The sequence below is a fragment of the Magallana gigas genome, chromosome 3 (assembly GCF_963853765.1).
Source record: "Magallana gigas chromosome 3, xbMagGiga1.1, whole genome shotgun sequence".
NCBI classification, from domain to species: Eukaryota; Metazoa; Mollusca; class Bivalvia; order Ostreida; family Ostreidae; genus Magallana; species Magallana gigas.
Window position 1 is genome coordinate 39,555,693 of NC_088855.1, and position 12,975 is coordinate 39,568,667.

General features: G+C 31.2%; 1 protein-coding gene and 1 long non-coding RNA gene across 3 annotated transcripts; both read right to left on the reverse strand.

Moving 5' to 3' along the window:
• Positions 1–2,128: 2,128 nt before the first annotated feature.
• LOC105328754 (uncharacterized) lies at positions 2,129–4,551 on the reverse strand. Of its 2 annotated transcripts, XM_034481552.2 has the most exons (6): positions 4,415–4,551; positions 4,237–4,289; positions 3,710–3,850; positions 3,306–3,429; positions 3,037–3,071; positions 2,129–2,944 (listed from the first exon to the last, which is right to left on the reverse strand). In XM_034481552.2, the coding sequence occupies exons 1-6, from the start codon at positions 4,507–4,509 to the stop codon at positions 2,385–2,387; spliced, it is 1,008 nt and encodes a 335-aa protein (XP_034337443.2). In that variant the 5' UTR covers positions 4,510–4,551; the 3' UTR covers positions 2,129–2,384. The 2 variants fall into 2 exon arrangements, with proteins under 2 accessions (XP_034337443.2, XP_065935801.1); XM_066079729.1 differs by lacking the exons at positions 3,037–3,071; positions 3,306–3,429 and having other exon boundaries at positions 2,130–2,944.
• Positions 4,552–9,010: 4,459 nt separating this feature from the next.
• LOC117692731 (uncharacterized) lies at positions 9,011–11,472 on the reverse strand. Its single transcript, XR_010711576.1, has 5 exons — positions 11,314–11,472; positions 11,155–11,207; positions 9,954–10,091; positions 9,677–9,785; positions 9,011–9,485 (listed from the first exon to the last, which is right to left on the reverse strand). It is a non-coding gene; the product is annotated as an uncharacterized lncRNA (long non-coding RNA).
• Between the last annotated feature and the right edge of the window lie 1,503 nt (positions 11,473–12,975).

Consider the following 12,975-nt stretch of genomic DNA (forward strand, 5'->3'; position numbering starts at 1 on the left):
GGATTTTTTAGATGCCTTTTCCATTAAACTTGTAAAAACCTTTTATTTATAAAACTTTTTTTTAAATAGGAAGGGTGTTCTTAGATAACTGCTTTTATATCTTTATCTTAATCAAGATACTGTATACAGGGTTATTTTGGTTCCGTGTAATTTCCGTCCTTCTACACTTGCAAACAGTTTCACTCTGTCGTCACTTCGCCCAGTCACAGCTGTTACTTAAGTTACTTAATATTAGATATTGAAAATCAACATAAATTCGCCCGCTGAAAACGAGAGTGAAATGATTGAAAATTAAACAGGGCGAATTATTCCCTGTTTATGGTGTATATTACTTTCAACCCCCCCCCCCCCCCCCCCGAAAAAAAAACAAAACAAACCGATCGATTAACCCAAAAACAGGAAAAAGAGTTGGGGAGACCCCGGCCTCAAATGTTGATAATTCCTGTCTTGTTAATAGTTGACTATTAATATCTTTCAAAACTATTATCATTTGAATCGCAGAAAATCAAGAATCGTTTCCATGTCACTGTCTACATTCTTTCAATATTGGAACAGAGGATGGACAAGGTTCATGTAATATTATCTATACAGTAGATATTTTCGATTTCAGTTGGTTGCTGTTATAATCATGGTCATATTATTTTCTATTAATAATATAGTGAATTGATAAAAAAGAATCAAGCCTTATCCAAGCATCTGAAAATGTCTAAAGATCTACAGTGTCTATGAAGCATACTTCCTATTCTGCAGACGTATTGGGGCATATCCACTGTACCTTTTCCCTGTATTCTATAAATATTTGAAGTTTACACGAACATTGAAGTTAATTTCTATGTATTGTTTCGTTCAATCAATATGTAACATTGTGCCTCAATATCATCTACAATGCATTTAATTGTCACATGTTTGGTTTCTGAAACCTCTTATATATGCCGCTTTCATATCAACTGTTTTTCTCTAAAATTTCATTATGTTAAGAAGTGTATAGGCATTTGTTCTACTTTTATTAATATAAAATGTCATGAACAGCTTTAACTATGCACATTCAGTGGTAAAGTATAACATGCGTACTTTCGGGTACTACATGTACTATGAATTGGAAAATGGATCCACCACATATAATCATAGTCTCAAAGCAAAACAAAATACGATATGCGCATGCTTAGTACTCAGCGGAGATGTCCAAGTTTTTCGACATTTAAACCCTAACTTACGCCTCTTTCAGAAACGCAACTTAGACCCGACTAAATATTGGCGTAACTTTGTTAGTCGGACTAACTTCAGCCCAGATTTACGCCTTTTTCAGAAACGGGCCCCTGCATTCTAATAATATTTCCAATTTTACACGAATATTGGAGTTAATTTCTATGCATTGTTTCGTACATGATCAATTAAGCACAATTGTGCTTCAATATTAATATCGGCTGCGATGAATTCAATTGTCATAATTATATTTGGTCTGTGCAACCTCTTATGCCGCCCCTTTCATATCACATGTATTTTCTCTAAATTTTCATTATGTCAAGAAGCGTATAGGCATTTATCCTTTTTTTTTTATTAACATAAACTGTTAGGGACAATTTTAACTTGAACATTCTGTTGTATGGTATAACTTGACAAGTTATACCTTAGTTGTGTACCTTCTAGTAAATGTCCTATGAATCGGAAAATGGATCCACCACATATAATCATAGCCTTTAAGCAAAACAAAATACGATGTGCGCATGCTTAGTACTCAGCGGAGATGTCTTAGTTCTTCGACATTTCAACCCGAACTTACGCCTCTTTCAGAAACGCAACTTAGACCCGACTAAATATTGGCGTAACTTTGTTAGTTGGACTAACTTAGGCCCAAATTTACGCCTTTTTGAGAAACGGGCCCCAGTACAATTTCATTATTTAGACGATTAGCGTCTGTCTTATCATCCTTTCCTTCCCATTTCCGATAATAAGAGAACAATTTTATGAGCAATTGATAGATAACTTCCGCGTGCTTCAATGACATTTATGAAATTAAATTAAATAAGTTTTAACGATAAGTGCAATTTGCAAATGAGCAAAACAAATTGCAAGCACTGATCCGTCTGGCTAAATAAAAAGAAAACAAATTCTATAACAGTCTTAGACAATTATATTTATTAGAAGAGATTATAAGAAATGTTGTTATATATGGTGTTTTGTCACGGTTCTTTAATTGCATCCTTATTTAATGTTTGAATATAAACTACAATGATTAATTAAAATGAAATCATACTTGGTATTTTGAAAGCAATGTTCATTCCTTTTGATGATAGAAATAAAATTATTTAAAACACCAATAAAATATGGACAAGTGAAACAACATTTTTTGGAGTTGAAATTTAAGCCTTGTATTTTTAGCTAGATTAGTTATTTGCAAGACTGTAAGGCCTATTTCCAATGGTCGAATCCGGATTTACTGGCAGGGCCTTGGTGCTATCCGGTTTTGGTTTTAATTCTGGTTTCTTCCGTCGATTTTTCCCCCTTTGAGGCAATTCTGCATAATTTGTTTTTCGCGATTCGGTGGTGTTCTTCGTGGGCTCATTAAGAACATCATCATAAGTGTTGTCCACAGTTTGACAATGTTCATTTTCTTTTGTGTAATTTTTCATGTTGATCGTGCAAGATGTAGCTTTATCTGCTGCAACAGTAACATATTCCCCGTAATTCGTTTGACACTGCATATGTTTTTCAGAATGGTCAGCTATGTTGTACAATTCCTGAGGTCGACAATCCATAGAAGGGCGTTCACTTTTATTGAAGCTTAGCTTGTTGTACATGTTGGGAATTGTCTGGGTCTTTGCATAGCTAATCCTATCCAAAGCATTCTTTTGTTTGTTACAAGCACTATCATCCTCAAGCATCATGCAGGAATATCTTATGGCATCGTAATCTTCTACATCAACATTCCCATCACTTATTTGGTCTGCAAGACAAAGTCAGCAATGTTTTATCTAACAAAACCCACACATTTATACCAGTTTTTTTTCTAATTATTCAAGAGCTGAAATGAATTACCAAGCTGCCGGACATCATTTCCCGTATTTTTCTTTCTAGAAAATAAAGATGAATGCGTAGCTTTCTTTGTTAAAGCAGATATGAAAAAACGTTACTTAAAAAAGGTCCTGTTATAAGAAAGACATCATGGTGGCTGTTTCATTATATTTATGGGCGACTTTTCACAAGCTCCATTGTAATTTAAAAATTTAAAAAAAATCATTATATCTTTGTACATTATTGTATTAATATTTTAATAGCATTTCTTAAGACGGAAAATACTTAAATACCTTTCTTTCACATAAATTGAAAACAGAACAGCAGCTACAGATCCCACGCTTGCAAATACTCCAAGTAAAACTGATACCCAAATGACAGACCGGCTTTTTTCAATCGGTAATATATCTCTGTTTACTATAATTAATTTTGACCAAAAAAAAACAACAAAACGTTAAAAGCATTTAAACAGTGTTGAAAGAACTAACGCATGCCTATTTAACAAGCACCCAGTACATATATTAGTTATTTAAAATTGAATTTTCATTTATAATTCTATATTCTATAAAAAAAACTTGAATAGTCATAGCCATAATTCATCGGTAATTTTGGAAATAATGGGAATTACCTGACTTCAAAGCAGAAGTGTGCAAATAGTTTTAAAGAATTTTAGATCAACTTTTGATTCAGATACAACCTGTTGTAGTTGTCTCGTTTGAGCATTCTCCGGTTGTGGCGTTGCAAATGTCACACTGACGACATTTATCTGAGCATTGTTTTCCATAATATCCAACAGGACACGGTTTCACACATTCCAATCCAATGGAACCAATACAAACTTATAACGAAAAAACCACCAAACAACATTTTATAAGATAAAGGGTGAACTTTGAAAAAAAGAAACAATCTTTGCTATGCATTTTTGTTATAAATTTTGACAGATCATTATCGTATTGCCTACTTTAAATTTATATAACATGCATTGTATTAAAGCACAATTTGATTATAGTCATAGAATTAAATGTAGTTCATAATGATACAATACACAAAAATACATAACTGTACAGAGTAATCTATGAATATGCTTTTATGATACATGTATTTATAACTTGTAATGTGAATGTAAAATAGCTGAAAATTAAAAAAGAGTTCCTTATTTCGGTAATAATCGTCTAGTCCATACAACCCGATTCACGCTAGAAAAGGACATGAATGGTAACCTACCATGACATTTTCCTCCGATCGTTCTATAGCCGGCACAACAACGTTTTCCTGTTCTTAAAGAAAAAGCAAAACAATACAAAATCTGTTTTGAATGAAAATTTATTATCTAAAATTTAATTTTTTGATCATATAATTTTCAAAATGCGATATAAATTAACCTTACAAACTTGTAAACTACCTTGGCGGGTGAAAACAATCTGGCTCAATAGGATTTAAATCTAAACAATATATTCCAAAGGAAACAAGAAAAGGTATAATAAAAAATGTTGCCATTTAACACAGTGTGAATTCTCCGGTATATTATGACTAATAAATTGTTCAGCGGAGGAAATTCATCAAAAATCACATGATGGTAAATTTCCTGTTTTTTTTTTAATTTTCTACATTTTGACGTATGCATTCATTAAGAGTTTACAGAGAGGCTGAGAGATGTATATTTATATGATAGTATAAGAATGTGTTGCTGCTTCTCTCGCCAATTCAATGTTATCAAGGCAATTACCTATAGATTGTCATTGCTCTTTCATAAAAGTTGGATTTAGTGTAATTGTGGTTTTAAAGGGGTTTACTCTGATACGCATTCATCAATAATTGTAATTTAGGGCTATCTTGCAAAATTGCATTGTACTTATTTGGGATGATTATTGCAGTCCATGTACTGTTATCCATTGTTGAATGTAAAAAATAATAGAATGAAGTTTGATTAGACCAAAAGTACCAAACTAAAACTAGCAATGACTACGGTATGTTCCCTTTTTGCACAATTTGAAAATAATATTTGAAAAGTAGATGTGATTTGTGTATTTATTAAAATAAACCTACCTATCAACCTGTCTCAATTTGGGGTACTATAATACAGTAAAGCATAACTTGGTTATACCGATTTATGGGTTTTTTTTGTGAGGATAAGAAGTGGATAACTAGGGTAGGTTGCAAGTAAGACACCGTAGAGTTTAAAATTTGCTGTGAAAAATGCATGACATATACATGTAATAAATCATGTCCAATAATGTCAGACTGTCAGTTAGAAGTGTTAGTTTAATATATATTTTGATGAAACAATATTCAATAAACTAAAAATCGTCTTTGTTAATGTCCTTCAGACATATTGATAAAATCGTCAATAGAGATGTGTTGCAAAGAGATAGGAATGTCAGACAATCATTGATAAAAAGAAACAAAGTTGCGAATGGAAAAATCAAATAGGTTGCATTACTGATGATATAGTGTAATATAATAAAATGGCAAACTATGTCGTTTTAAGTTTGTGCAACTGTTTTCTATCAAACCACTTTTATATTAAACTGTTAGCATAGTCACTTCATGCAAGGGTCTGTGAGCGTCTAATGATGATCAAGGTGAGAATATATTAAATACATACACTATTTGCAATAATGTCTATAGTATTTAATGTTAGCGTCATAATTTATCCGCATTATTTGATGCTGACTTCGCGGAATTCGACTTTGATAGTGTATGTCATCAAAAACATGTTAAAAAAATGTTAAAAAAGAAGCATTTAATCAATTATATTTGACAATGCATTTCATTTATTCTCATTCTCATTCAGCTGACTCATCCTTGTTCCGCTTACTTACACTTAAAATGTTAGCACATTTGTAAGTATATGTTTCACAATATATAATTGAATTCAACAATTGACATAACATGCCGTTGTACGGCGATATCATAACGAAAGAGAGATAAGTTGTGATAGTCAAATCTAGTAATTTTGATTTACTTTGCTGCAGCAATCACTTAAAAAAATTCTCAAATGTTACTTAATGTGTTTAGAGTTTCAGTTGTCTTATTTCTTTAAATTAACAACAAATAACTCAATAATCTATAGTGTATATTTTGATTCGAAATATGAAAAAGTATTGTTTTTCTAAAAATTATTTTTAACTTGATATAGAAGTATTTTAAAGTATATCAAAATTATGATAATGGTAGAGTAAATAAACTAGGTAAAATAATGATATTAAGAAGCTACATCTAATGTTTTGTGACAGGAGGATTTTAGTTTCGGTTCATGATTACTGAAAATAACAGCTTTGTATCCAGAAAAACTTTTTTAAAAGCAAAAAAGAAAGCGATTAGCCAACAAAGAAAAACCCAAAGGGACATAAAACATGTTATGCCCAACTAATGAAATAAAAATATAGGTCATAAATAGTCAACGATTTTTGACGTTTGATTTTGATATCGTTAAAGTTAGTGGATGTAAATTTTGACCATAAGTGACGTAATTGAAAAAAATGATCATAATTGGTCCTGTATGTCAATTTTAATGATAAAATTGTTCCATTTTTTGAACGGATTCTGAACATTAATGCAATTTTATATTATAAGTTGATACTGTATCATCAGAGGGCACTACAGTTCCGGAAAACCCAATCCGGGTGGATTTTATTCTTCAGGGAGAAAGCGCGCAGCCGCATATTTTCCCCCTTTTATACAGTGTCCCCTTAGCGGAAAACCGCCCTAGTATAGAATTTCTTTCGCATCAACCGGAATCTCCTGTTAAACCTATACAATGTATATGCGATGTTTTAATTTATATTTAATTAAAGAGAATTGCTGGGGGTGGAAACTTTATGAAACTGTACAATTTAATTCAAACGCATTTAAAAGTTCTACATAAAATTTCCATTATTTTTTTAACATACAAACCTGGTCTGTAATTGCCTCAGTTTTTAGTTTCTCTATACATTATCACCTGATCACATTTTGTATGTACAGTGGCAGTGATTAAATAAAGACATAGTATCGTTATAATATCTCAAATAACCATGACCATATAATTAACGCGATATACAGGATAAATCCTAACGATGCGATTGGAGATAATTAAAGCAATTTTCATTTAATGCCATTCAAATATAAACAAATCAATGAACCAAATATTTGCCGCTTATGTCATATTGTTTAAAGAAACTAATACGCACTTATTATTTTATGATATTCCAAGAATGAGTAAAATTTTCTTTTTCAGTTAAAAAAAAACATTTAAACTGCATATCACTTGTAGAAACAATGTGTCCTTAAACTTGAAGAATTTAAACTGTAGTCATTATCATTAATATTTTTCGTAAAAAGTCAACTACAAGATGACGTTTTGTTTAAGCTTTAAGGAATGAATAATTAAGCGCCATACTTCCGAAACAACGAATAGATGCACAATAATTCTTTTTCAAATACTGTGAAAACATTTTATTCGTGGGAGTCAATCTTCGGGAGTAGCCAACATTTTCTTAATTCGTAAGGACGTAATTTCGTCGAAAGCAAGTTTTATTTCGTAAATAAATCTGAAATATATGCTTCATATACGTTCGTTGGGATGTAAATTAGTAGTCAAGGGTTAACCACGAAGCTAAGAAGTTTTAAGGAGGATCTTTAAAATCTTTTTTCCAATTATGTTTATCTTCAATATTGGACCCCTGTTGGTGCCAAAGTATTGGTTCAAACTTTATTGGTCCTAAACTTTAGAATCGATAATCGAGGATGCATGAAAAGTAAAATCAAAAATTGTAAATTGTATACTTCTAAAGATTCAGGCATGTAGGATGGGGGGGGGGGGGGGCTGCCCCTCGCTTTTTTGCGCAGCAAAGAATTTTCTTAAATTGTCATGCAAAATTCAATTAACACGGAGTTGCCGCCCCCCCCCCCCCCCCTCCTCCCACTTTATTTGGACCATGTAAAAAAGTTAAAAATAAGGAAATAATAAACAGTGAAATTGAAGTTAAAAGTATCTGTTGATCAGTTGTTATTGCATGTAAAATATTTTAAAGACACCCATTTTTTACAATTTTGCAATTATATCCCCTTTGAAGTAGACTTTGCCGTTTCCCTTTACATTAGAATGCTTTGTTACACGTTTGGTTAAATTTGACCAGTGGTCCTAGATAAGAAATTAAAAATGTAAAAACTTTACAGACAATTCAGGTGCGCTAAAATGGAAAGAGGGGGGAGGCGAACTGTAATGTAGAGGAACATTCTATGCAAGTATGATTTTGTTTCTAGGAGAGAAAAATTGGTTGTAGTTAATTCTGTCTAGGATGAAGTTCTTTAAAGTGATTACGAATCCTTTGGATGCGAATTTAACCCCAAAAAGGAAGCAATATTTTGAATTAAAGCGGAGTCTTATAGTACAGTGTATGTGTGATCTTTTTGATTATCTAAAAAAAAAATAAGCATGATTTTAAATAAAAGCTGTATATTTTTTAGTTTTTATTCTTTTTGTTAAACCCGAATTCAACAAAAATTTCCAAGTAATAATGATTATTTTAGCCGTATAATTGAGTTTAATAATGATATTTTGCTGCGATACGTATTCTTTAATGAGTTTTATCAATTATTGTAGTCGTTAGTGTCCATTTGCATTGGCATGATCCCTTTTAAATAAATGTCATAAATAATTAAAACTTCAAAAAAATAAACAAATCAAATGAACTATGAAAATTGTTTGGGTAAAATATTCATGCTGTACTTGTTATGTAATTCTTCTTAAAGATCGGGCAGTTTCTTCGTCCAAAATTCAATTTTTAATTCAAAAATTGTTACCGTAAATATGTTTAACTCAGAATATAAATATAATAGGTACCTCTAGGACAACAATCTCAGGCATTATATTTTTTTTAGAGTGATTGATGTTTGATATCAGTATCTACATTTTTTTATCAAAATTTATCAAATGAAAACGCTAGATTTTTTATTAGAATGCGGAAGACGCTAGCAATATAGCGTTTTCATTAATTAAGCATAAACAAATGCAATTGTTTTATGTTTTTTTAAAAATACAATATAAAAAATCAAACAATTATATACATTAAATATGAATGTGATATAAAATTAATTCGGTATTTTAAGGTGGCTTCTGGTCAACAACAGACATGTAACTACATTTGTCGCTTGTATTACTCAAAGAAAATCTTTTTGAGAGTATACGCATGACACTCTTTTTTTCTTTATTCTTTTTTACATCCTCTTTGATTGTATTCCATACATCTGACCTAGGAGGACGTTTATCGTCCTCTTTAGCGTTAAATTTTGAAGTGACAGAGACGTAATGTTCAGATCTTGATTCACTATTCCGGAGCTCTTCCATTTGATTGTCGATGTATTTGATTTCAATCATTTTTGTAGGGTCACATTCAAGATATGTTTGGTTTTCAGCCGTTGAATAACCTGCAGAGGTCGTGTCTATGTTTACAAGTCCATGCTGGTAGTGGTCAAATGAAGTCGTTTTCCTAGAAGCAAGAAATCCAGTTTCATTTCACATTGTCAATGATCGTTAATCTTTGCGAAAATATTTTTTTTCTTCCAAATTTTTATTTGTAAATATATAATAATTTTTGTCGTAAAAATGATAATAATAAATTCACTCAACAAAAGGATATAAATATACTAGTATGTACAATAGAGAATTTTATATGTTTACCTTTTTACCACAACTGTCACCAACAGCACTAGTAAAGATACAATGCAGCCACTGAGAAGGATGATGATTACTTGGTTATAACACTTCTCTTTCGCATGTCTTTCGATCTCTACAAACAAGTTAAAAACAAAATTAGCTGCGAGACCAGTGTTTTATCTTGTAGATTATCTGAAATATTGTACACTTAATATATTTAAAAATTCCTTTTAAAAAACTTGTTTTGTTTTCTTAAAAAGTAGATAAACAATGTAATATATATGATATGATTGAACATGACCTGTTGTTATAGTTAGGTTAGGGCATGCTCCAGTTGTTCTGTGACATTCATCACACAGACATTTCTCCGAGCATTGTATTCCATGGTATCCAGAAGGACATGGTTTAACACATTCCATTCCAAAGGAACCTATGCATGCTAAAGATGAATGTTCTATTAAATATATATAACAGAACCAATATATGACAACATTTTGTAAGATATTGTTTTGTGAATTATGTTATATACATATAATAGATGTAGATATTAAAACATCTTATTCGTACATTAGAATGGTATTTCTAATACATGTAACAGCATGAACTGTTTAGTAAAATACGCCTTAAAGTATCTCTCGAATACGTTGATGATACCAATAATTATCACCCAAGTAAAGCATTTCTGTCTTGTAATGCTATGTATTGAATGTTTGAAATTGTATTATCTTAAACTGCAGTATTGTGCAATGGATCAATAAGGTCTTTGCAATATCAACAAAAAGGGGAAATCTTCATATTTTAACTGTAATTGAAGAAAATGTACCATTAATTATTTTGAATACCTTTGTGCTGTTGAGAGAAGTGATGACATTTTATATGACTAGGAAAGGCTACTTGAATAACTGTAAATTAAGGTGTAACAATTTTCCTGATAATTAAAACAGGGCTAAGCTGGCGTTTTTGGAGCCGTCTAACGACAACATGTATACTGATATTGCGAAAAAATCAAAAATGTCATACTATAGATTATTGCATAAATTTTGTTTAAATTATGGTCCCGGGGGTTCTATTTCTACTGCACATAATGTATACTGCCCATAACAAAGGATTGTGCACCATATAATGCATGTCCAAGGAGGAGGTGCTTCATAAAATTATCTTGTTAAGGTAAATATACATATACCAAATAAGAGTAAACTAATGGTAATTCTATACTTTGAAAACAACGGTTTATCATTTGATTTGAACGATATTTGCTTTTTACGAAACTACATCTTGAGCTGGTGAAAAAGCCCACCTTTGCCTTTGCATGATTATTTGTCACAATGTTTATGGTCTCTCTATATCGGGTAAATGTCTCGTTTATTTAAAATCTGAAACTAATTTGAATAAGGAAATGAAAAAAAAATGATTTTCATGATTTTTTGAAGCGCAACTATACAAGTAAATACATACTATACCAACTAAAAAAGTGTTACAAATTTGATTTTATGACAACTTACCGTAACATTTTGCATCGATTGTTCTATAGTCTGAACAACATCGTTTTTCTTGTCTGTTATACAGAAGAAAATAAAAGCTTTCTATAAAGGACTAAACCTTTAAATATGACTATAGTCTAACGTAGCAATAAAACACAGTGTTTAAAAATATGAACTTACTTTCCAGGTACGAAGCATTTTGGATCAACCGGTTCTGTCGCTTCTTTGCAATAAACGCAGAAAGAGACAATTAAAAGATTAATTAAAATGTGTGCCATTGAAAATAGCAAATACGGCCGAACAAACTTATCATAACTGTATAAAATGTCAATTGAAAGAATTTCCTTCAAAACACGTGATAAGGAAATTATTTGATAGTTTTCAAATGTGTTCAACTTTTTTGAGAAGGGGGAGGGGCTCATAAATCAGTAAATATGATCAGCATATTTTCTGAATGACGAATATGTTTATTGTCTCTCCTATATTTTAGACTGTCTTTACTTTAAACTTAAATTTTTCATAAACCCGACTATTTGAATACCTAATCTTCTCAATAATCACCTTTATATTACTTTACAGTTTACTTTATTCGTAGATCTATATCATCAACTTTTACTGCCACTGAACCCCTATAAAGATTAAATGTATAGCTTGTCTATCTGATAAAATTTATTTAGTTTTTTTGGAAATTTTAAATATTGTCTTTTAAAGACTGTAAAACTAAACCGTCTGAATTCTTAATTTATCATAAGTAATATTCCACCTTTTAGTAAGAGCTAGGACAGCGCAAATGATAAGTACGTGTATAACGTCTGTTGTGCGTTCATTCACACTGCATTACATCTTTCAAAACTGAAGTCAACCGTAAGTATGCTTAAAATAAAAATCTCCCTGAAACAATCTAACATGTTTCATGAAATAGAAGTTGGAGAAAATAAATAGAATGCAAAAAATTCAACATTTGATCGATCAAATAAAAGGTCAAAATTTGTGCCGGGCCAAATTTCAATCCTATTCTTAAGATTTAAGTAATGAACACAGGCCAAGGTAAAAAGTATCCAAAATGTATTTACTTACTTATCCTTTCCGTTACCCGACGGACGCAGGAGGCCGTGCATCTAAAGAAGCCACTCAAGACGGTCACTGGCAACAACCTGCACTTCACTCCAATAATTCAGCCCAGTTCTTCTCTTTTTTCTCAATTAAGTGTTATTTGGCTTTTGTCGCCTTATTTTATCCAAGGAGTCCAAGTTGAAGTAGTTGGAATGTTTGTCTCTTCGGTTTCAATTTATTTGTTCTGTTTCTTTCATACAATACTTGTATGACTGATTTTTTTTTGGTCTCCTTAGATCATCAAGAAGTTTGTATTAAAAGCGATAACTTTTTGGATAGTGAAGTATGTATTATGATAAGCAAATTTTGTCTAAATAAGTCGCAAAACTTCAAATCCAAGATATTTACCTCTGAGTGTGAGCTAATTGCATAATGTAATCGTTAATATACCCACAGAAATCTCTTATGAATCTTGAGAATGTGTGTTTATATACCCCGAAACGAGTAATTTATCGAATACATTGTAATAAAAGATCCACTGACGATATTTGAAAACAAATGTAAGATTCATTCAAACAGTTTTTGTGTTGAATAGTCAATATTACTTGTAGATTTAGAAAAGAAAAATTTTAACATTTTTCTAAGCAAAAACCCTTATAAATACAAAGTTTTGCAAAAGACACATGTCGATCAAGATCAAAATGGCACCAGAATTGCATTGTTTGAATTCAAGGTTTCACAAGGACTAACATATATCAGGTTATTTGAATTAGTTAATTAATACTTCCT

Coding starts and splice junctions, on each gene's coding strand:
- LOC105328754 (XM_034481552.2), bottom strand. CDS start 4,509: ATGGCAACATTTTTTATTATACCTTTTCTTGTTTCCTTTGGAATATAT. Junction 3,851..4,236: donor GATCGGAGGAAAATGTCATG/GTAGGTTACCAT, acceptor TTTCGTTATAAG/TTTGTATTGGTTCCATTGGA. Junction 2,945..3,036: donor AAATGATGTCCGGCAGCTTG/GTAATTCATTTC, acceptor TTTGTCTTGCAG/ACCAAATAAGTGATGGGAAT.